At 45.7% G+C, this 25,028-nt stretch overlaps 1 protein-coding gene across 1 annotated transcript; it reads left to right on the top strand.

Moving 5' to 3' along the window:
• Positions 1-71: 71 nt before the first annotated feature.
• ZNFX1 (zinc finger NFX1-type containing 1) lies at positions 72-24,231 on the top strand. Its single transcript, XM_047746017.1, has 14 exons — positions 72-569; positions 2,593-2,716; positions 5,613-7,421; positions 9,147-9,278; positions 10,577-10,725; positions 11,366-11,515; positions 12,556-12,670; positions 14,400-14,650; positions 16,138-16,277; positions 17,309-17,463; positions 17,814-17,959; positions 18,988-19,098; positions 19,538-19,633; positions 20,717-24,231. Exons 2-14 carry the CDS (start codon positions 2,647-2,649, stop codon positions 23,156-23,158), a joined length of 5,766 nt encoding a protein of 1,921 aa, XP_047601973.1. The 5' UTR covers positions 72-569; positions 2,593-2,646; the 3' UTR covers positions 23,159-24,231.
• The last annotated feature ends 797 nt before the right edge of the window (positions 24,232-25,028 follow it).

Here is a 25,028-nt window from a genome sequence, read left to right as displayed (position 1 = left end):
CGTCCCGCGGCACGCGGGGGCCCTCTGGGAAATGTAGTTTCCGAGCCGCCCGGCCCCAGGCGATCTAATGGTTGTCAAGGCCGCTCTAGCCCCGCCCCCTTCGCCGTACACTCGGGGCCACCGGGGCTCGTCGGCCTCGCCGCCATGTCGCGCTTCGCACGCACTAAGCCGCCTGCCGGGTTCCCCCTCCTCCGGGGCGGACTGAGGCCTGCGACGGCCTTGGGCACTGTTAACCCTCCCCCCGAAAGCCCCTCCCCTCAGCCGCGTCCACCCGAGCCCGCCGGTCCCGCCGCCGGGGGGAGCTAGGTGACGCCAGCCGGCCGATCAGCCGCGCGGGCAGTGCCACAGAGCCCGGCCCCCTCGCTAGCAGCCCCGAGGTCCCCTCCTCCTCCCCCACCTCCCTCCTCCGCCTCCCGGCCGCCCGCCCGGCCCCTCGCCCCGCCCAGTGTCTGCGGGGAAAGGAAACCGAAAGTGCGCTGCGCCGGGTGGGGCCGCGGACCTCCCTGGGCCCGAACCCGAGCCTCATTCGCGGCGGCGGAGGCGGCCGCGAGAAGATTTGTGGGAGCCGGGTGAGTGACCCCCGACCCGCGCCCTAGCCCCGCACCTGCTTCTGCCCGCCGCGACCCCCGGCGCCTGCGCCGCCCGCCACTGCCTCTGCCGCCGCTTCTCCCCGGCGTCCTCTTCAGTCCCCCGCGCCCCGTACCCGCCTCAGCATCCCCGCCGCCGCCTCAGTACCCCGCCACCCCCTCGTTGCCCCGTCTCCCCATCATCCACCTCAGAGTCCCGGGTGCCCCCCTCACAGCCGCGTTATCCTCTTGGCGCCCCCCCATCGCCGCCTCTGCCTCCGACTCCCTCAGTTAGTTCTGCCCTCTACCCCCATCTCTGCCCTCACTTTCTGCCCCATCCGCCCCCTTCATCTTCCTCGGTCCTTACCTGCCATCGCCTCCTTCACCCCCAGCTTTAACCCTCAGTACCTGCGTTCCCCATCCCTTTCAGGACCCCCCTAGCTGAGCTCACCCCGACCCTCTTCTTCTGGAGGCCCCCCTACCTCCTCTGCCATTCCCGGCCCAGCCTAGCCATAGCACCTTTTTCGTGCCACCGCACGACCCTGACTCCTCCTGGACCCCCTAATACGTCCATCAGGACCCCCTGGGCTCCTGGGTGCCCGTGATTCCTCCATCCTTCTTTCTAGTACCTTCTTGGGACCCTGCAGAACCCCCCCCCCCGCCCCCCGCCCCACCGCCATACGGACCCCTGGCCTCGCATTTCAGTCTCTTCCACACACACCCCCCCTTGGTAATTACCATTCTCCTCTGATTTGACCCGTCTACTAGCTTGACCATCACTGATTTTCTTCTTCCTACCCTTTTAGGCCTTGACTCCCAAAGAAACCCACTTTAGTCTGCTTTATTTCATGGCATTTCCTGTTCTCTTTGCTCCTCCCTTTGCTTTCTTTTTTGTTTTTTTTTTCCCATTTCTTTTACCCCAGAAAATTTCTGAGTTTCTGTTTCAGTGTTTTCAGCAAGAGAAAGAAGGCATTTTCTCCTCAGAATTTTTTTTTTTTTTTTTTTAAATTAAGGGCGGCGGGAGAAGACCCGAAATACTGAATCTGCACTTGAGAGCTAGCTAGGTTTGATGTGATGGGGAAAGAGATTCACCCACAATATTCCCAGCAGGAAGGAAACGGACTCCTTTTCTGATGGGGATAAAAGCTATTCCTCATATATTGCCAAATCTATTCACAGTTTCCAACTATGAATATTTTAAAACTCAGTGAGAGGGACAGTCTCAAAAATCCCTTTGCTGAGGGCTCTGAGTCACCCACTCTTTCCCTAGCCCCAGCTCATGTGATGTGTGTGAGTTGCACTGAGAAGTTCCCTTAAAGGGGCTTCCTCGTCCTCTTATAGGATCACTGTCAAAAACCTTTAAGGTAGAAGAAAGAGGAGAGGGAAAGAACTAAAGATTTCTAGCTGGTCTGGGGGAAACAGCGTCCTGTAGAGGCTAAGCCTCTGGTTATTGAAACATGTAATTTCCTTCTCTTGATTCAGTAGAATAGAGGGCTTAATCAGTTTGGCTGCATTCCAAAGAATAGGATAAGGGATAACTGCTCACTAATTATTTACAAACTATAGAATTCGGTAAGCTACAGAGTACTGTGTAATATAAATGCTGGGTGGGGTGGTGAATACATGGTTTTTGGATTAACAAAAACGTACTGTTTTCTGTCCTGGAAACAATATTTGTCTGCTTTATGGGAGAGGAAAGTGAAACCTAGCAACTGGTTAAGTACTTGGCCAAAGGCATAAACCAAACAGTAGTTTTAAATGGGAATTGATGAACTCCTGCCCCAGTGAAGTGCAGGGATAAAGGGAAAGGGGAGTTTGAAATCATCTAAATTGTGAATTTAACATTTTATATCATATTTGGGCATTCACAGAGTTGAACACTCACACCCATGATTAAATCCGTATTTAACTCTTAGTTAATAGATCATTAAGATGTAGAGGCAGAAGGACTGGCTTGATGCTATTTTGGGTTTTTTTCTGCTAGATACGGTATTTCAAGGGCTCTGATCTCTCTCAATCTGTGCAGATTTACAGATAACTGAAAGTAACGGGAACGTGAAGGAATTCATGTAATTCAGACATGGAGGACAGAAGACCTTGCTTGGAGGCCAGGCCAAGGAATCCCAGGAATCCCTATACTAATCACAGAGGTGAGCAAGATTTTCTACCTAATGGGAAGGAAATTGAGTTCTGTATGAATGAGTAGGCCCACCTAAGACTGACAGCATCTCTCCAGTAAAGAATGGCTTATTCCTTAGCCATAGCATGAATGACTCAAAAAAATAGCCTCTCCTTTCCCTAAGGGAGCTGATGAATGGGTACAGTTCACTTTAACAAAGGTAGTGTAAGGTGTCTGAATTGGAAATAACGCTGATTTAGAGCAATACCACCCAATAGAAAAAAAACATAATCAAGCCAAAAATGTAGTTTTTAATTTTCTAGTAGCATCATTAAAAAAAAGCAAAAAGAAACAGATGAAATGCGTTTTTGAAATTTAACACTAATGTAATAAAATTTAATACCTATTTAAATGAGTATATCCAAATAATGTCATTTTATTGTAATAATTGAATACATGTATTTTATTATTATAGAACTTTATTAATTTCAGTATTTTTACCTATTCCCCCAAATACTTAAATAGTATCATCTTAAGGTGGTATCAGTATAAAGAAATGAGATATTTACCCTATTTTTGGTATCAAGTCTTCAAAGTTACGTATGTTGTTTTACACATCTTTTTTTTTTTTTTTTAAAGATTTTATTTGTTTATTTGACAGAGAGATCACAAGTAGGCAGAGCAGCAGGCAGAAAGAGAGAGGGAAGCAGGCTCCTTGCTGAGCAGAGAGCCCGATTCGGGGCTTGATCCCAGGACCCTGAGATCATAACCTGAGCCGAAAGCAGAGACTTAACCCACTGAGCCACCCAGGTGCTGCATGTTGCTTTACACATTTTAATCAGACCAGCCACATGTAAGATTCTTAACATCCATACATGTTAGTGGATATGTATGTGATAGCATGTGTCTAGAACCCTAGTCACCAAAGCAGTTAGTTCTGAAAGCATCACTACTGTTATGATGATTGTTTCTTTAGAACTTTCTAAAACAAAACCAAATGGATTCTTGCTTTTCCCTAAGTTTATAGTATGTCACCGAGTTTAGCTGTGAAACAAATGAGAAAGAATTGTTGAATTTTATTTTATTAGCTGCATGAATGTTGAAAGAATGAGAAACAGCACAATTTTTCATTCTTTAAAACATCAGGTCTTTCAGATCAAAATAGTAGAAGGAGGACTTTTTTCTGATATTTTGACTTTGAAAAGTAAATAAGAAAGTAACACTTATAGAATTTAGGTTTCAGTAATACAGTATTTATATTTTATCAAATGTTCCTTTGTGGGGCGCCTCGGTGGCTCAGTGGGTTAAAGCTGCTGCCTTCGGCCCTGTCCTTTGTGTTGTCACAATAAGATTTTCTCTACAAAGTACAAAACAAAAAGTGTACAAAAATGGATTTAGCATCTGATGTCATGAAATGGTATGATCATCTTGACTGTGATGTGCGTTCATAACATTTTTATCTTCATATCATTGTATACAATCTTATTTGTTTTTAAAATCTCCAAGTATGGGGCGCCTGGGTGGCTCAGTCATTAAGCGTCTGCCTCTGGCTCAGGTCATGACCTCAAGGTCCTGGGAACGAGCCCCACATCGGGCTCCCTGATCAGCAGGAAGCTTGGTTCTCCCTTTCACACTCCCCCTGCTTGTGCTCCCTCTCTTGATGTCTCTTTCTGTCAAATGAATAAATAAAATATTTTCTAAAAAATAAATAAAAAATAAAATCTCCAAGTAATTCTCTTAAGTTGGGTCAGCTCCATCAATTTTATAGGAAATGGAAGTGAAAAAAAACTGGGCTTGGGTACGTTGCCCAAGTTACTTAAGAAATATGTGGCAGATTAAGGAAAACAAGTTCAGCTTCATCCACAGGGTGTTGTTAACTTTCATGTGTGGATTGGGTGTATCTCCTCCCTCCCCCAACAACTTCTTGTCTGGGATTGGTAGTAGATAATGCTATGTGGATGAACTTGTGCTTCAAAAGGGAGGAAAAACTTAAGTTTCGTTTTTGAGTTTCCTAAAACAAAAGTTCAGTTTCATTTTTCAGTTTCCTTTCCAACATACTAATTAGCTCAAAAACATTTTGCTAAAGGAAGCCCCATCATCCACTTTGCCGTCTGATGCTGGACAAATTTCAAGAAGCATTTCTCTTGTCCTTTTATCCCACTTGATGCCTCTGTCGCCTGTGACATAATTGTTTAGTGGTAGAACCAGTGACTCTAGAAGTTAGGAGGGTATTCCCAATAGAAAAGTATTACTAGTGCTGCTAGTAATAACATTAATGAGAACTTTTTATGTGTTAGGTACTCTACTAAGCATCTTATAAATATTTAATCTTTACACCCACGTAGATACTTAGGCTTAGAAAAATTATGCCACTTGGCCAAGGTTATATAGTGAGGAAGTATCGAGGACAAGATTTGGACCAGATCTGTTTGGCTTTGGAACTCAGGCTTTGGCAGTCATTTGGTATTGCAAAAAACTAGAAGCAATGAGCTAATCTTTTTGACCCTCTAAAATAATCATAGCTTGTGAGGACTAGATGAGATACTGCAAGTATTTGTTTTCTAGCATGTATTAGGCTACATGTTTGTAAGTTTTATTTATTTAAATAATCTCTACGTCCAGCATGAGGCTTGAACTCAGGACCCCAAGATCAAGAGTTGTATGCTTTTCACCTAAGCCAGTCAGGTGCCCCAACCAATGTTTATTCTTTTTCCATTTTGCACCTTCTGAAAAACAATGTTTTCATGATATATATAGCAACCATAGTAATCTGTTTTACACTTATTACATGACTTCATAGGAAACTTTCTTTGCAAAGAAAATAAGTTCCTTAGTTATTTTCGAAAATGAAGGTCTTCCATTATTGTCCTATTAGATTTCCTTGCACCTTCATTTTTGTGCTTATCCAATATTCTCATTGTCTTTAGGGCCTGTGGATGGAGAATTACCACCAAGAGCTAGAAATCAGGCTAATAACCCACCAGCCAGTGCTCTCAGAGGAGGAGCCAACCAGCCGGGAAGGCAGCCGAGGGCGACCAACCATGCTGTTCCTGTACGGCAAAGAGAAGAAAGGTTTGGGGCTATGGGCAGGAACCCACACCAGGGAAGGAGAAACCATGAGGGGCATACCAGTGATGAACCTCGAGGCCAAAGACGTGGTCAGGAAAATGATGCTAGGCGGAGAAATGGCAACCAGGAGGGAAGGAATCACAGACCACCATGGTCTGATGAAAACTTCCAACAGTGGTGGACCCCCCACCAAAAGCCTTCAGAACAGCCACAGCAGGTGAAGAAACTCGGCTACAAGTTCCTAGAAAATCTTCTGCAGAAAGACCCTTCTGAAGTGGTCATCACTCTTGCCACAAGTGTAGGGCTGAAAGAGCTCCTGTCTCATTCTGTTATGAAATCCAATTTCCTTGAGCTCATCTGCCAGGTTCTTCGGAAGGCTTGCAGTTCTAAAATGGACCGCCAGAGCGTTCTCCATGTCCTGGGCATATTGAAGAACTCCAAATTCCTCAAAGTCTGCCTGCCAAATTACGTGGTAGGGATGATCACCGAACCCATCTCTGATATTCGAAACCAGTATCCAGAACACATAAGCAACATCATCTCCCTCCTCCAGGATCTTGTAAGTGTCTTCCCTGCCAGCTCTGTGCAGGAAACTTCCATGCTCATTTCCCTCCTGCCAGCTTCTCTGAATGCCTTGAGAGCCTCTGGGGTTGACATAGAAGAAGAGACAGAGAAGAACCTGGAAAAGGTGCAGACCATCATTGAACATCTGCAGGAAAAGAGGCGAGAGGGCACTTTACGAGTGGACACCTACACGTTGGTGCAGCCTGAGGCAGAAGACCATATTGAGAGCTACAGGACCATGCCCATTTACCCTACTTACAATGAAGTGCACTTGGATGAGAGGCCATTCCTGCGTCCCAACATCATTACTGGAAAGTATGATAGTACTGCTATCTATCTGGATACCCATTTCCGACTCTTAAGAGAAGATTTTGTTAGACCCCTACGAGAAGGCATTTTGGAACTTCTCCAAAGCTTTGAAGACCAAGGCCTGAGGAAGAGAAAGTTTGATGACATCCGAATCTACTTTGATACCAGGATTATCACCCCCGTGTGCTCATCATCAGGCATTGTCTATAAGGTGCAATTTGACACAAAACCGCTCAAATTTGTCCGCTGGCAGAATTCCAAGCGATTGCTCTATGGATCTTTGGTGTGCATGTCCAAGGACAACTTTGAAACATTTCTTTTTGCCACTGTGTCTAACCGGGAGCAGGAAGATCTGTGCCGAGGTATTGTCCAGCTGTCCTTCAATGAGCAGAGCCAACAGTTGCTAGCAGAGGTCCAGCCCTCGGACTCTTTCCTCATGGTGGAGACAACTGCATACTTTGAGGCCTATAGGCATGTCCTGGAAGGACTCCAGGAGGTCCAGGAGGAAGACGTTCCCTTCCAGAGGAACATTGTGGAGTGTGACTCTTATGTGAAGGAGCCACGGTACTTGCTAATGGGGGGCAGATATGATTTCACTCCCCTAATAAAGAATCCCTCGGCCACTGGAGAATCTCTGAGGAATGCTGAGGGCTTGAGACATCAACGAGTGAACGTCTTAGACCCCAGTCAGTGGCCCTCAAAAGAAGCCTTGAAGCTGGATGACTCCCAAATGGAAGCCTTGCAATTTGCTCTCACGAGGGAACTGGCTATTATTCAAGGACCTCCTGGAACAGGTAAGAGTTTTTCAGAGCATATGACATCTGCCCTATGAGATAGGCAAGAGAGGCTTGCTTGACTGTAGGTTTCTAGAGTATCTTGATTAGAGACATTCTCCTAAAATGGGCATTAGACTTACCTATGAAGTAGCTGTTCATGGTGACCTTCCTTCCGGTGGACATCCGTTGGTATGCATAGTAATAAAAATCACAAGGTTAGAGAAGACACCATGGGGTCAGACTCAGGAAGATGCATGACCTTTGCTTCATTAAAGGCTATATTAATTTGTATTTGATATTTTTTTAATTTTTAAAACTTACTTATTTTAGAGAGAGAGAGAACAAGCAGAGGGAGAGGGACAAGCAGACTCCACCCAAGCACAGAGCCCAACTCGGGGCTCAGTCCCACAACCCTGAGATCAGAACCCAAGCCAAAACCGAGTCAGATGCCCAATTTACTGAGCCATCAAGGTGCCCCTGATTTTATGTTACCTTTTTTTTTTTTTTTAAGATTTTATTTATTTATTTGACAGAGAAAGAGAGCACAAGCCAGGAGAACAGCAGGGGGAGAGGGAGAAGAAGGCTCCCCACTGAGCAGGGAGCCTGATGTAGGGCTCAATCCCAGAACCCTGGGATCATGACCTGAGCTGAACGAAAGCAGACACTTAACTGACTGAGCCACCCAGGCACCCCAAGAACTGTGGTGGTTTTTGCTCACTATTTATTTCTTGCACCTATCCCAGTGCCTGATGCATATTAGGTAGTTAATACTTACTATTTAAGGAAAAACAGAAGGAAGAAATTGTTATTTATCCTGCTCTACTGAAGTCTTTAATTATCTTATATTGCATCCTCACTTACTCTGAGTTTTTTGAAGACAGTAGCTACCTTCTCAGCCTGACAGAGAGTAAGAATTTATCTGTTTATAGACTTAATTATTGGCCATTTACTAATGAGTCCCTAACTCTAACTTCAATGTTGATTTCTGTGAGTTTTCTCCTCCTATCACAAAGGCAAGTCTACTGTGATATATAGAAAGCATTTCTAAATAATTTGTTGCATGAGGGTACTGGCTAAAAAAATACCTTACAATTGTGAAAAAATATCTTAGAGCTGTGAAAAAAGAGAGAGGGGAGGGGGATTCTTTTTATGTGCTGATAGAGAACTATCTCCAAGGTACATTAAGTGAAAAAAGCCAGATGTGGAATAGTGAAAATAGTCTGCAACTGTTTCCATTTAAAAAAAAAGGGAAGGCTAGAGAAAGACTATATTCTTATTTGTTTGCATTTCCATAGAATGACTAATTCTAGAAAGTGACATGAGAAACTGGTAATATTGGCTGCTTCCGAGAGAAACTGGGTGGCTGGGGGCAGAAGAGTGTGGGAGCTTTTTGTAATATACCCATTTGTGCTCCTTGGATTTTAAACCATCTCACTGTAGGACTTCAAATTTTTTTAAAGATTTTATTTATTTATTTGACAGAGAGAGATCACAAGTAGGCAGAGAGGCAGGCAGAGAGAGAGGAAGGGAAGCAGGCTTCCTGCTGAGCAGCGAGCCTGACGCGGGACTCGATCCCAGGACCCTGGGATCATGACCTGAGCCGAAGGCAGTGGCTTAACCCACTGAGCCACCCAGGCGCCCCTCAAATTTTTTTAAATAATGATTTGCTGTAAATAATTAACTGTTCCTTCTAGGAAGTCTTTTAATTTTTTTTTTAACTCTCCTTTTTCCCTGTTTTTTTAGGCAAAACCTACGTGGGTCTAAAAATTGTTCAGGCGCTTCTAACCAATGAGCCTGTCTGGCAAATTAGTGTCCAGAAATTCCCCATCTTAGTTGTGTGTTATACTAATCATGCTTTGGACCAGTTTCTGGAAGGTAAGTCTAGGCAAAATTGTCCTCTATCAAGACATTTATCATTGAACTGTTGGCAACTTCAGTAGCTTTTTATTGTCTTTGAACTGAGTCCATAGTCCTTTCCATGACCTGCAGTGCTGTGTGTGGTCTGCTGTAGCCTAACTCTGAACATTATCTCCTACCTCTTCCCTTGTTCTCCCTTAGTCCAGCAACACCAGTTGTCTTCAATTCCTCCAGCTTCTCCCTTGGACCATGCTATTCCCCCCTCACTTTTTCTCTTTTCCTCTCTCGCCATGGTGACCTCATCTAGCTTGGTTGGCTCCAACTCATTCTTCAGGTGTCACCTTAAATATCTCTCTAGGTAGACTTTCCCAGTGGCCCCCAGACAAGGTTAAGTCTCCTTTTGTATTTTTTTCTTCAGAAACTTATTATGTATGTAACAATTTATTGTCTATGTTTTTACCCTAGGCTTTAAACACTATGAGATTGTTCCCGTTTCTTGATATATTCACAGATTCTGGCACATACTCGGTACTCAAAAAAATACTAATTGTGTTAATGAATAAGTACATGTTTTTCATTTTGCTTATAATATTATTTTCTAATCTATATCTTCCTTTAACCTAGAGTAAATCTTTTTTAGTCTTGGGATCTGTTTAAATATTAGATCCTCAAGAATTAGATCACTACCCCACCTGAACTAGGTAATGTACCCTGTTAGATACTTACAGCATCGTGGGCTTATAGTCTGTACTGTACTTACTGCTATTATGATAAACTGTGTAATGTGTAATCTTCTCTGCCAGACCGTGAGACATGAGAACAAATTAAGAACTGAGTCTGTGTTTTACCTGCTGTATCTTGAGAACCTAGCACATGCATGGCACATGGTGACCGATCAGCAACAGCCTGTAGAGTGAATAATAGAGAACATTTGCTAAGTGCTTACCTTGTGCCAGGACCTGCCTGGGAGCTATACAGCTGCACTCTCATTTGTTCAGACCATACCCTGTAAGGAAAGTATTTCTTGTCTTCAAGTCACAGATGAAGGACTGGAGTGCAAGAAACTTACCCTAGTTTATATAGCCACAGTGGTGAAATCAAACTTTGGGTCCCCAGTTGTCTGATTCTAAACCCTGTGTTCTTAAGCATCACACTACTGCTCTGCAGGTCATTTCATCTCTGGGGTAGAGTCCTGTAGGCCCCAGTTTGTTCCCTAAGGGAGCATCTGTGACAGCATCCCAAACACACAGAGGTCTCTCCTGAGAGAATCCAGCATAGCTTGTCTCACCTCTGCTGTGTTCTGCCCTGCCCCACAGGCATCTACAAGTGTCAGAAGACCAGCATCGTACGGGTAGGTGGAAGGAGCAACAGTGAAATCCTGAAGCAGTTCACGCTGAGGGAGCTGAGGAATAAGCGGGAGTTCCGCCGTAGCCTCCCCATGCACCTCCGGAGGGCCTACATGAGTGTGAGTTCTGGCTTGGGCTATCTGAAATAGTTCAAGGTGGAAATGTGCTAGAGAGCAGTGTCTGCCCGGGTACGCAGTCCAGAGATGACAGGGAGGCACTCCGCAGAGTGGCGAAGGACAAAGATTCCTTCCAACAGTCTACTCTGCTGGTCCCGTGGTGTGACCTTTGCCCTCATAGTCAAGGTGGAAAAAGGACAGAAAGCCCCCCAACCCCCCCAACAGCCCCTGCCAGGACCTTTTAAGGCCACTTCCCCAAACCACCAGCTGCCCTTGCTTACAGCCCATCTTCTAGCTGGACAGCAGTGTAGCCCAACAAAACTCTCAGTTCCAAAAAAAAAAAAAGCCTCTCAGTTCCTATTACCAAGAAAAAGAAGTGTCTGCAACAGTATCCTTGGCCTGTTTTTCTGCTGTATTATTTCCTTTTCTTACTGATAGTTAAGAGTCTTTTAGACATTTTAGATTGTAATCCTTTGGTTTTGAGACCACAATAATGTTGTTGGGAGTTGGTTTGTTGACTGGTCTATTTATTTATTCTCTCTTCTTGCTGTTCCTGTCTTAGCTTTGTTTTCTCTCACTAAAGGAACTGAGTTTAGGAGATGATGGTACTTCTTCCTCATTTCTTTCTCCCTGTTCTTGGCAGATTGTGACACAAATGAAAGAGTCAGAGCAAGAGCTGCACGAAGGGGCCCAGACCCTGGAGTGCACCATGCGCGGTGTATTACGGGAACAGCACCTGGAGAAATACATCTCTCCCCAGCATTGGAAAAGCCTGATGAATGGACCAGCACAGGTAGGTCATCCTGTGGGTTCTAAGCATCTCTCTTGCCTCAGGACTTGGAGCGAGTCTCCAGCAGAAGCAGCCATCCAGAGCTTTAGCTGTTTTGATCTGATGCTGCCATAATGTGAGAAGTACTTTTTCATGAGGAGAGGTGGCTGAGTATGGTAGTCAGGAGCAAGACTTGAGAGCCGGCTTGCTGGATATGAATTCTCGTTTTGCTCTAGGCAGGTTACTTAAATTTTCTGTGCCCATTTCCTCTTTTATAGAGTGGGGATGATGATAACATTAAGTTGAGCCATATGAAATTGCTAATATTTGTAAATTTGACTTGCAAAAATGGCGGTTTCTTAGAGATCAATGTAATTCTTACGGGAACATTATTTGGATAAGCAAGTTAATATTTGTAAACCACTTAACATAATTAGTGTGCTCTAAGTGATTGTTAAGTAAAACAAAATCGTAACAAGGCAACATAGTACATCTAGAGAGCCTTGAAGTCAGCAAACCTAAGTCATACAAATTGACTGTGTGCCTTGGCCAGTGTGACCCTCAGGTCTCCCAGCAGTTAAATGGGTAATAATAACGCCTGCGTTCAAGGGATATTCTAAGAACTAACTGACGTGATTTCTGTAAATTGGCTGGTCAGGAACCCAGTGAAATGGTAACTCTCTTATCAATGAGTTGGTGACTTCTAGGGTTACAAACCCAGAAGCCTGAAGGGGTCAGTCAGGATCCATAAATGACTAAAGCAGGCTAAATATGAGACACTGGGAAGAGAGGGCTTGACAGACTGGAAAAGAAGTGGTGGCAGTCCACTTCCAGCCATTTGTTGCCTTTTTCGAATGCAGGCTCATTGCCATAGGTCCTGATTTTATCTAGAGAGGAAATTTTTATTTTTAAATTTTAGGCAAGACATGTTTAATGATCCGGTTGCCCAAGGCTTTCCAAACTATCGCCTCTAAATTTTAAGGGAACTACTTTTGGTCCTTCACAGAAACCTTTCCTTTACTCTGTCATAGAATTCTCATGACTGATAATTATTCCTTCCTCAGGATAGCGAGTGGATTTGCTTCCAGGTCTGGAAGCAATCCATGATGCTGGAGTGGCTGGGCCTGGGTGTTGGTTCCTTCACCCAAAATGTTGCTCCAGTGGGACCTGAAAATACAGGTAAGAGTGCATATCTACCTAGAACCACATCTCAAGGTGCAATATGGTAAAGACCAGAGAGTAAAACTCAAAAGTAATACCTAGGATGTATAAAGAGCTATAATCGGTCAGAGAGGGGCAAGTAATAGCTTGATAGGAAAATAGATAAAACATATTTTACTCACACATCACAAAATAGGACATTCTTTTTTTTTTTTTTTTTTTTTTTAATTTTTTAAAATTAACATATAATGTATTTGCTTCAGGGGTACAGGTCTGTGAATCATCAGTCTTACACAGTTCATAGCACTCACCTTAGCACATACCATCCCCAGTGTCCATCACCCAGCCACCCTATCCCTCCCCCCTACCCCCCAGCAACCCTCAGTTTGTTTCCTGAGATTAAGAGTCTCTTACGGTTTATCTCCCTCCTGAACCCATCTTGTTTAATTTTTTTCCCTCCCTACTCCCCACGACCCCCCAGCCTGCCTCTCAAATCATATCAGAGAGATCATAGGATAATTGTCTTTCTCTGATTGACTTATTTCGTTTAGCATAATACCCTCTAGTTCCATCCACATCGTTGGAAATGGCAAGATTTTGTTTTTACAAAATAGGAAATTCTGATGGTCAGTAAACAAAGAATGCTCATTAGAAATAAGAGGAACTAAAACCACAATGAGATGCTGTTATACACCAGATTGGCAAAAATTTAAGTTTGCTGTAACCCCACACTGATGAGAATATAGAGCAGTAGGAACTCTGCTAATGGGGATATTAATTGGCGAAACCACTTCATAATAATAGAAAAACTCAAATAGAAGGAACTCAAATGTTCATCAACATTTATACAATGGATGGATGAAATACTATCCATTCAGATCATAAAATACTGTACAACAGTGAAAAGGAGTGAGTCACAGTGTATATGGCAACGTATGAGTCTCTCAAAAATAGGCTGAATGGAAAGAGCAAGCTGTAGGAAAATATATACGATATTACTCCTTTGGTATAGAGCTCAAAAAAGTAAAAAAAAAAAAAAGAGAGAGAGAGAGAGAGAAAACAAAGCCAAAACTAGAGGATGTATTATTTAGAGGTGTGTATACATTATAAATGTAGTAAAGTTATTTTAAAAAAGAAAGGTAGGGGGCAAGATAGGAGCAGTAAAATTCAGATTAGACAGGCCCACAAGGGTCTTCAAGAAATGGCTGATTTTTCCTCTTAAATTGGGTATGAGGTACCTGGATGCTCATTTTATCAAATTTTATTATCTTTTAAATTGTCCATTTACATTGCATACCTCTCTTTTGTATATTTGACATAAGTAAAATCTTTCTTAAAAAGGGATACATTTCGGGGTACCTGGGTGGCTTAGTCAGTTAAGCCTCTGCCTTCAGCTCAGATCATGATCCCAGAGTCCTGGGATCAAGCCCCGTGTCCAGCTTCTTGCTCAATAGGGAATCTGCTTCTCCCTCTCCTTCTGTCCCTACCCCTGCTCCTTCTCTCTCTCACTCACTCTTAAGTAAGTAAATAAAATCTTAAAAAAGTGGGGGGATACATTTATACGGTATTTACAAATACCATGAAAAAGTACCTAAGTCTCCCTCCCTGATTTCTCCCAGTTTGGCCAGCTAGAGGTAACCGCTTAACCCCCTTGAGAATGTCTTCATGCATCTGAGCTCTTCTTAGTGCCTTCTGCTATTTTTTGGCTTGAAGCGTTTCACCACTGTCCTGCCTGCTTTCCTCCTAGCCCAGGCAGAAGGGGAAGAGGAAGAAGAAGAAGGGGAAGAGGAGGGTTCATTGATAGAGATTGCAGAGGAGGCTGACCTAATTCAAGCAGACCGGGTGATTGAGGAGGAAGAGGTGGTGAGGCCCCGGCGGCGGAAGAAGGAAGAGAGTGGGGCAGTCCACGAGTTGGCTAAAGTGCTTCTGGCCATGAGGCTAGACAACTATGGCCCCGGAACAACAGCTGGGCAGGAGCAAGCTGCAGGAGAGTGGGAGGTAAACTCACTTGCTCGTGTCCTCTGGAATCCCTAACAGAATGGGGAATGGGAGTTCACTTACTCCTGCCAGGTGGGCGGGGGTTAAACTCCTCTGAAACAGGTCTGAGAACGTCTGTTCTGGTTAGAACTGCAGCCTCTCATTTTCACCTACTTCTGTTACAGCATTGTATTCACTTTGTCCTCACAGTTAACTTAATTTCCCCCTTTTACAGCCTAGCCATAGTATAAGGTGGGTCCAGTTCCCAAGAGTATAAAAATTCTGGTGTTTCAGAGGGTCCTTGTCAAGAAATTCCAACTTAGAAAAACAGGAAGCCAATAGTTCTCTTGAACTTCGGGAAAAATCCTTCACGTGTGGGTCAGATCAGTCACTTAGGATCTCAGTGCTTGGTGCTTTTGTGGACATTATCTTCTCAAGTACAGATAAGCCTATGAACAATACATTAAGACTTCAGAGAATTCAAGTAAAGCAGAATGAAGCAAGCTATACAGGCTGGATGGAATCTCATCCTTCATTCACCCTGGAATTTGATGTTTCTCTTTAAGCCAGAATGGTGTGTGAACACCTAGACTTTTCTTCTGGTACTTCCTTTGGTAGAACCCAATTCGTCCTCAGAATTTACCATGCTTTGCTATGACAGTAGAGGACTGGATACTCAAAATGACATTTTCAGACCTCCACTGATGATTTAAGGGACCTTCAAAGGCAACTTTGGATGTAGTTATCACTGGTCTGCTAGCTTTGAACCTGATCTTCTAGTTCAGGTCAGCATCACTGTACATGCTGGATGAAGTCTGATCCCGGTACGTGGAATTACGGATTGGGCGTCTCTCTGCCACATGGCCTTAGGAGGAGTTGATTTGTTTGGTTTTGAAGTGGGGGGAGATACAGAACACTGTGACAGTCATCTTTCATGCCAGTCCTTCTAAAGGCTCATGGCCTCAGTCTTAGTACAGAGCCGGGGAGAGCACTTTCTACTAAATGGTGCCTTTCACCTACTTGTTGATGGTACTTTGATGGCGTTAAGACCATCTTAGCAGGCCCTTGTACAGCATTTGACAAGAAAGATTCATGTCTGCTACTTTCAGGACGAGTGTTATAGGAATGAGAAATAGAATGTGGTCAACAGACAGTCAGTGGTACCTATCGTCAGCAGCGTTCCAAAGTGCTTTCCATGTATTTATTTCTTCAGTCAGTTCAGCAGCCCTATGAAGATGTACCATTATTCTTCTCATTTTATAGAAGGGGATGCTGAGGTACACAGAGGCCCACAACGTAGTAAAAGGTAGATGGGGCTTTGAACCCAGGCAGACTATCTCCAGAGCCCTCGTTTAGCCACTTTTCACTGGAGTTGGGAGAGTGAGAGACATTCAAAGTTCTTCCGAGGGGGCACCTCCTTTTTTAATGTGCTCTGGCCCCCACCTTGGTCTTAGAATTGGGCCCACCTCTGCTCAGATGGTAACCCTGGCTGGTATTGATGTCCATAGACCCAGCGCAGCCAGAAAAAGAAAATGAAGAAGAAAGTGAAGGTTGAACTTCGCAAACTGAACACCATGACTGAGGCTGAGGCCAGTGAGATCCAGGATGTTTGGCAGCTGGACCTGAATTCTCGGTGGCAGCTCTATAGGTATGTTGCCTGCTCCCCATGCCCTCCCCCAGCCAGCTCATGTGATTTCCCCACAGGGTTCTTTTGCTGTTCTGGAACATGACCCCCCATTGCTTCACCACGACTTTCAATAGTGTTAACTGATGATTGGTTGCATGCCCCACTGAGCTGAGTGCTAGGGTCACAGCCATGGGATAAAACATACATTCAGCTCTACCCTTATGGAACTTAAAGTTGTCCAGGGAAACAAATTAGTTGCACAAATAGTTACAAGTAGTCATGAACACTAAGAAAGAAAGAAGCAAGGAGTACTAAGAATATTAACATGGGGTCTGAGCTGGTCTGAGGTGTCTAGGAAAGTGACATTGGAGGCAAGATCTGAGGGATTAGTAGACATTAGCAAGGTCAGCAAGAAATGGGGAGCAGATGAAGTCATGGAGACCATATGCATAAGGCGTTGACCTGGGAAGGAATATGACCATTTGAGAAATGGAAAGAAGGCAGCCAGCATGGCTGTGGCTCAGAGAAATGGAAAGTGAGGTCAGAGAGGTGGGCAGGGGCCTGACCACAGGGCCTCATGGGGCAAAGATGAGGAGCCTGAATTATCAGAAGCCACTTTTCGAAGTGTATTGAAAAGCCGTTGGAACATTTTACAGCAGAATAGTTAGTGAGTTAGTGACGCAATCTGTTTTACTTGTAAACCAAGACTGAAGAATTAGGGGAAGGGACTCAAGAATGGGGCAGGGAGAATTTGAGAGAAATTCTTGGAAGCTTTTTGAAGTCCCTTACTCTCTTCTCAGTAGGTAACGTCTGTTCTTTATCCTACTCCCCTCCTTAGCTCCTGGTCACCTATGTACATGTCTCTGCACGTCTTTCTGTCGGGCATGTTGGACTCTTGGGTCCCTGTAAACCTGGGTCTCTCCTTCCTCTCTCTCTCTGTGGTCTGTAAGCTCCTCAACAGTCTAAGTTCCACTTCATACACACTGAAGGGGGTTCCTCCACCTTCTCAAAGAGCACACATCTTCCTCTCTCCCCTTCTTCACATTCTCCAGGCTGTGGCTACAGATGTACCAGGCCGACACCCGCCGAAAGATCCTCAACTATGAGCGCCAGTACCGCACGTCAGCAGAGAGGATGGCGGAGCTGAGGCTCCAGGAAGACCTGCACATCCTGAAAGATGCCCAGGTTGTGGGAATGACAACCACAGGTGAGAAGGTGTGAGGAGCTCAACCTGACCCAGCCATTCACTCCTAGCGCCAGGCTCCTGTCGGACTATCTAGGACAGGTAAAGAGGAGCTTCTGTAGCAGGTTAGAGGGAAAAGGCCACGAGAAGCTCCTAAAGCAAGCTGCGTGTAGGCGACCGATGGGGATGTGTTCCCGCTTGGCTCCTGCATTCGGAACCCCAGCAGTGACCCACGTGGGTGTGATGCTCTGGAGACCAGCCAGCAGCCCTTGTTCTCTCATTCAGTGGTCAGCACAGCCCTGGGTAGGTGGGAGGGCTCAGTCGCCACAGGGCACAGTGCCCGAGCTCAGGGGCCGCCTTTCTCTCCACCCCAGGTGCTGCCAAATACCGTCAGATTCTGCAGAAGGTGGAGCCTCGGATTGTCATTGTGGAAGAGGCTGCTGAAGTCCTTGAGGCCCACACCATTGCCACGCTGAGCAAGGCTTGCCAGCACCTCATCCTGATTGGGGACCACCAGCAGGTAGGTCAGGAGCCCCTAGGAGGTGGAAAGAGAGGACTGGGGGTGCACTCAGATGGAAGATGCTGGCCTCTTTGCTTCACCAGTCCGCAAGCTTTGTAGCTTTGTGTGATTGCTCCTCTCACCTTCCGCACTCAGTGTAATAGCAGGTGCTCTTGGATTTGGATGTATTTCAGAGGCAGGGTCGTTCATTTAACTGTTCCCTTTGCTACTTCTGTAATCTACAGTGGTCTTTTAAGTGGACTCTTCAAACAGTATGCTCCTTATTCCCCTACTTCCATTTTTATCTTCCTCTAATCCATTCTTTATAAAAGAGCCACCAAATTAAAAAAAAAAAAGTTAATCAGATCACGTCACTCTACACCTTAAGACCCTCCAGTGATTTGCATGAACTTCATGTAAAAATCAGGCTTCTTAAAGTGGCCTCTGCAGAAGCAAATATTCTCAGGTTCAGCCTGCTTCTCTGACTTCTCCTGTCACCATCTCATTTGCCCACCGTGTTCCCACTCCTGCCCTCCTTCCCGCTTCCTCTCATGGCTGGCTTTTCACATGAAAGGCAGCTTCCTCCATGCTGGCATCATCTCAGAGGTCACTCTTCAGAGAGGCCTATTTAAAGGAACTCCCACCCCTGGACACTCTGTCACATCACCCTTATTTCTTGCCTTTTTGGCCCTTGTGGCTCTTTATCCTTAGCTTGTCAGTACTTAGAGCAGTGCGTGGCGCATGTAAGGCACTTAAAAAACTTTTTTTTTTTTTTAAAGATTTTATTTATTTGACAGAGAGACAGTGAGAGAGAGAACACAAGCAGGGGGTTTGTGAGAGGTAGAAGTAGGCTTCCCACAGAGCAGGGAGCCCAACTTGGGGCTCAGTCCCAGGACCCTGGGATTGTGACCTAAGCCAAAGGTAGACACTTAATAATTGAGCCACCCATCTGCCCCTTAAAAAGCATTTTGATGGGTGAGTGGGTTGGTGGGTAGATGGATGGACAAAATATGTCAATACAGAGTTCTCAGACTTGTTTCTTTTCTCAGCTGCGCCCCAGTGCCAATGTGTATGATCTAGCCAAGAATTTCAACCTTGAGGTTTCCCTCTTTGAACGGCTGGTGAAAGTAAACATTCCCTTTGTCCGTCTGAATTACCAGGTGAGAAGCTGGACTTCTATTATTATCTACCAAATGTCCAGGAGAAGTCTCCTGGGAGCCTGCCAACTGCCAGTAAGGAAGGTCTCATAAAAATAAAACTAGTTTAAAAAAATAAATGAAATAAAATAAAACTGGTTTAAAAACTAAATAAGTAAGTAAGTAAGTAAATAAGTAAGTAAGTAAAACCGGTTTAGTAATGTGGTGACTGTCAGACTTCTTTTCTTTTCTGTTCCAAAATACCACGAGATCACCAGCGTTGAGTTTGTGTTGGACAAAGGAGCTGATTGCATTCTCTCTTTTCTTTTCTTTCTTTTTTTTTTAAAGCGTTCTCTTTTTTTTCTCTCTATTTTCACGTTACCTCCAGATTTTCCACCAGCAGCCTGGTCTTTGGAAAACTGTTCTCTGGCCGCGTTTCTAATGACACGCATTCTTGTTTCAGCACCGCATGCGCCCGGAAATTGCCCGGCTTTTGACCCCTTACATTTACCAAGATCTGGAGAATCATCCCTCTGTTCTCAAATATGAGAAGATAAAGGTGAGTCTGCCCTACCTGATGTTTTTGTGATGCTGTCAGCAACCTAGAGGGCTGTATTTCCTTAGGATGGAAAAGGGTTTTCAGAAGGGACTAGAGTCCGTTTTTTTTGTTTGTTTCTTTTTTTTTCTTAAGATTTTATTTGAGAGAGCGAGAGCATGAGCACGAGCAGGGGGAGAGGAGGAGGGAGAAGCAGGCTCTCTGCTGAGCAGGGAGCCTAATTCGGGACTTGATCCCAGGAGCTGGGATTATGACCCAAGCCAAGGCAGACACTTAACTGACTGAGCCACCCAGGCACCCCTAGAGGCACCTTTTTAAAAAATTAAAAAAAAAAATTTTTTTTAAGATTTTATTTTATTTGACAGACAGAGATCACAGGTAGGCAGAGAGGCAGAGAGAGAGAGAGGGGGAAGCAGGCTGCCCGCCAAGCAGAGAGCCTGATGCAGGGCTTGGTCCCAGGACCCTGAGATCATGACCCGAGCCGAAGGCAGAGGCTCTACCCACTGAGTCACCCAGGCTCCCCTAGAGACACCTTTCTTAAAAGCTTGTGATTAAGGGGAGAGATAATACAGAAGTTGAGACAGACGTGGGTGTTTGAATCCCAGCTCTGCCACTTAGTAGCTTTGTAACTTTTCAGCAAGTAATACCATTTCCGAATGTCAGGGTCTTCTGTATAGTGAGAATAACGGTTGCTGCCTCCTCTCATTATTGTTTTGAGGGAGATAATGTGTGTAAAGCGGTCAGCACAGTGGAGTGATGTAAGTTACCTCCTCTCACCATCTTCATCATCATAGCTGCTGCTTGTTTCCTGGACTATAATAGTTGGATGGTGGATGGGTGTTTTAAATATTTCTATCAAACAAATGTATTGAAAACTAAAATAGGCAAGTTCATTATCCATTTCCCGACTTACCATGGTCCCAAAAGCACGTGCTGAATTACTCCAAAATTAAAGGTTGTGGTACAAAATATACAGAAAGCCTTGCACGGTTCTCTCCCTGGAATAGGGTCAATGGCCAGTACATGTGAAGATAGAAGAAACTGCACGAGTGAGCCTCCTAACATATCATGTATTGTACTTTCTAGGGGGTCTCTTCCAACCTTTTCTTTGTGGAACACAACTTTCCTGAACAGGAAATCCAAGAAGGCAAAAGCCACCAGAACCAGCATGAGGCTCGCTTTGTGGTAGAACTGTGCAAGTACTTCCTGTGCCAGGAGTACCTGCCCTCCCAGATCACCATCCTCACCACCTATACTGGGCAGCTCTTCTGCCTGCGCAAACTCATGCCAGCCAAGACATTTGCTGGGGTCAAGGTCCATGTGGTTGACAAATACCAGGGAGAAGAGAATGACATCATCCTCCTCTCATTAGTGCGGAGCAACGAGGAAGGCAAGGTGGGTTTTCTCCAGATATCCAACCGCATCTGTGTGGCCTTGTCCCGTGCCAAGAAGGGGATGTACTGTATTGGAAACATGCAGATGCTGGCCAAGGTCCCCTTGTGGAGCAAGATCATCCATACTCTTCGAGAGAACAATCAGATAGGCCGCACGCTCCGACTGTGCTGCCAGAACCATCCCGACACCCACACCCTGGTATCCAAAGCTTCTGATTTCCAAAAGGTGCCCGAAGGAGGCTGCAGCCTACCCTGTGAGTTCCGGCTGGGCTGTGGACACGTCTGCACCCGTGCCTGCCACCCCTATGATTCCTCACACAAGGAGTTCCAGTGTATGAAGCCATGCCAGAAGGTCATCTGCCAGGACGGGCACCGGTGCCCTCTGGTTTGCTTCCAGGAGTGTCAGCCTTGTCAGGTGAAGGTGCGCAAAATCATTCTTCGGTGCGGCCACGAACAGATGGTTCCTTGTTCCATGCCTGAGTCAGATTTTTGCTGCCAAGAGCCTTGCCCCAAGGTTCTGAAATGCGGGCACAGGTGCAGCCACCCCTGTGGTGAAGACTGTGTGCGGTTATGTTCGGAAATGGTCACCGTGAAACTCAAGTGTGGGCACAGCCAGCAGGTGAAATGTGGTAATGTGCAGGACCTCATGTATGACCTGCCAGTCAAATGCACCACCAAGTGTGGCACTGTCTTGGACTGCGGGCATCCTTGCCCTGGCTCCTGCCACAGCTGCTTCGAAGGGCGCTTTCACGAGCGCTGTCAGCAGCCCTGCCAGCGCCTGCTCATCTGCTCACACAAGTGCCAGGAGCCATGCATTGGCGAGTGCCCACCCTGCCAGCGGACCTGCCAGAACCGCTGTGTCCACAGTCAGTGCAAGAAGAAGTGTGGGGAACTGTGCAGCCCCTGCGTTGAACCCTGTGTCTGGCGCTGCCAGCACTACCAGTGCACCAAACTCTGCTCTGAACCCTGCAACCGACCCCCGTGCTACGTGCCTTGTACTAAGCTGCTGGCTTGTGGCCACCCCTGCATTGGCTTGTGTGGGGAGCCGTGCCCCAAGAAGTGCCGGGTCTGCCACCAGGAAGAAGTCACCCAGATCTTCTTTGGCTTTGAGGATGAGCCTGACGCCCGCTTTGTGCAGCTAGAAGACTGCAGCCACATCTTTGAGGTGCAAGCCCTGGACCGCTACATGAATGAGCAGAAGGATGACGAAGTTGCCATCAGGTTGAAGGTGTGCCCTGTCTGCCAGGTGCCCATCCGTAAAAACCTGCGGTACGGAACCAGCATCAAACAGCGGCTGGAAGAGATTGAAATTGTCAAGGAGAAGATTCAGGGCTCAGCAGGGGAAATTGCAACCAGCCAGGAACGACTTAAGGCTCTACTGGAAAGCAAGAGCCTCCTCCATCAGCTGCTTCCTGAAGATTTTGTGATGTTGAAGGAGAAGCTGGACCAGAAAAATCTGTCTGTGAAGGACCTGGGCCTTGTCGAGAATTACATCAGCTTCTATGACCACTTGGCTGGCTTATGGGATTCTCTGAAAAAGGTAAAGGTCTCAGAGCAGGAGAGAGTGGGGATTCGACTAGAACAGGTCCATAAGTGGCTAGCCAAGAAGCGTTTGAGCTTTACCAGGCAGGAACTGGATGACCTCCAAAGTGAAATCCAGAGGCTCACATACCTGGTCAGCCTCCTGTCCCGCTGCAAGATAGCAGAGGGGAAGATGAAAGGTAGCACAGCGGAAGAGGTCTACAGTGTCCGGAAGATCCTTGAGAAAACAAGTAAGTTCACCCAAGAGGATGAAGAGCTTGTGCAGAAAAAGATGGAAGCTCTGAAAAACATCCTTCCTTGCTCTGGCCTGGGCATCTCAGAGGAAGAACGAGTGCAGATAGTCAGTGCTATGGGTTTTCCTCGTGGCCACTGGTTCAAGTGCCCCAATGGCCACATCTACGTGATTAGCGATTGTGGGGGAGCCATGCAGAGGGGCATGTGTCCTGACTGTAAGGAGGTGATTGGGGGCATAAATCATACCCTGGAAAGGAGCAATCAGCTTGCTTCTGAGATGGACGGAGCCCAGCACGCAGCCTGGTCGGACACGGCCAACAACCTGATGAACTTTGAGGAGATCCAGAGGATGATGTAGGAAGATGGCACACTGCTGCCTTGTGCCTAGCCACCTCCGGGCTGGGATCGGCTCCCTCATGAAGGAACCGAAGTTTGTTTTTTATTATTGTCCTTTAGTCTTAGCACCTATTTAAGGATCCACTTTTAGGGGTTGCCCACATTTGTTTCTAGATTTTCCCTGCGCTAGAATAAGCACTTTACCTCCAGAACTGAGAGCGAAGTTAACAGATTTCTTCTCTTTTTCTCCTGCAAGTTAGTGGAAGGGCTCCCTGGAGCACGTTTGGGGCTTCCACCTTGGGCTGCCTACCGGTATCTCTGGGTCCTGACTCAGTCAGATGTTTTTTCTGAGTGCTCCGGGGGCAGAGTACAAACTCAGTGAAGCAGACTCAATTCTAATGGCCAGGCCCTAACTTGTAGACTAACTTTAATTCTAATAAACAGAGGTCCAGAGGAGTTGTTTATGAACTGCTTATCCTTTCAAGGAGCACAAAAATCCCTACCACCCTCCTCCTTGGGCACCCTCACTCCCGGAGACGGAGGCATGTGATAAGACAAAGACTTCAGTGACTAACCCTGACCCAGTTACATATTCACTGAGAGTGGGAAAGGCGTGGCTACCCACAGCTGGGGCTTATGCAGTGGGCCCAGGCTAACTTAAGGAGTGATTCCCCCTATACCCTCTCCTGTGACTGGCACTTTGAGATGGTGGAGGTTTCTTTGTCTGCAGGAGACATTCCGTAGCAGTGCTGGTTCCCCAAGGCCCTGAATGGAATGAAACTTATATTTGGTACCAGCAGCAGCTATCAAAAGTGCAACCCTTTGTCCCAACACTATTACAGCTTTTGCCTGGGCAGGGTTAGCATGCCAGCAGCTTCTGCAGGCCCCAGACCCATGCCAGAAGCCAGCCCCCAGGCCTGCTGCCTGCATACATTTTCCCTCAGTCCATTGTTCCTAGAACAGACACTTAGGCATCTCAGGTCTTTCTAATGTTGGTGAGAAAAATGTCCTTTTCCTATGTATGCATATCCTTTTTTGTCTTTACTATGCACTTTAGCCTATAAAGCCAATTAATAAAAACGATGACTGAGAAAATCATTGGTCCACATTTGTTGTCAACTGTTAGAAGCAGCTCGGCCGGCTTGAGACAGGATGGGAATGGAGGCTCTGCCTACAATGAGGCCAGTCCTGTTTCTGTGGTATGGGGTTTTTATTTATTTAGGTGAGTCATTTTTACTCAAGGTAAAAAGGGTTTTTTGTATAAAAAGGTTTAACTTGAAGTTTTCTTCCCCAGAGGTAGCTGTCAACAGCTTCCTGAGTCCTTCCAACAGGTAAGCTATGCACTGCAATGTATAACCCTTAAAAAAAAAAAAAACACGGTATATCGTTCTGCACTTGGCTTTTGTAACCTAACAACCTTATCCTGGAGATTTGGTTTACATTAGATTAGAATTAGATTTCTCTAAGCGAATACACACGGTGAGTCTGAACCATATTCCCATCATGCAGCTGTGCCCGTTACTGAAATGGAACCTTCTGTTGACGACTTAGGTGCAACCTAAAAGAACAGCTTTGAATACATTCTTTTAATGTCAAGGGTATGTGCCACTGGATAACTATTATGTTTGAGCTGGTGGGGGGAGGTGTATGTACTCCTTGAAATTACATAGGACAGACTACAAACATACAATTTTCTCAAGGGGAAGCCTCTCCCTTTCATCTAGTTGTCAAAGGAACCTATGATTCAGAAAGGATGAGAACCACCACTCTAAAGGGTAAAGGCTGTTTTTTGCAACAAGGAGCTAATTTATCTGGGATCCCTTCTGTCCCCTTTGAGCTTCCATCTCTCCAGTAGCACTTCTATAGCACAGTTAGATACGGGTTCAGACCCT

This window comes from Lutra lutra, chromosome 9, assembly GCF_902655055.1.
Source record: "Lutra lutra chromosome 9, mLutLut1.2, whole genome shotgun sequence".
Classification (NCBI taxonomy): domain Eukaryota; kingdom Metazoa; phylum Chordata; class Mammalia; order Carnivora; family Mustelidae; genus Lutra; species Lutra lutra.
Note: the sequence above shows the minus strand (reverse complement) of the source record. Positions and strands in the feature narration are given on the sequence as shown.

Excerpts from the sequence above, each read along its gene's own strand:
- ZNFX1 (XM_047746017.1), top strand. The coding sequence starts at position 2,647 with ATGGAGGACAGAAGACCTTGCTTGGAGGCCAGGCCAAGGAATCCCAGG. Across the intron at positions 11,516-12,555 it reads TGATGAATGGACCAGCACAG|GATAGCGAGTGGATTTGCTT; the intron begins GTAGGTCATCCT and ends TTCCTTCCTCAG. Across the intron at positions 17,960-18,987 it reads TGATTGGGGACCACCAGCAG|CTGCGCCCCAGTGCCAATGT; the intron begins GTAGGTCAGGAG and ends TTCTTTTCTCAG.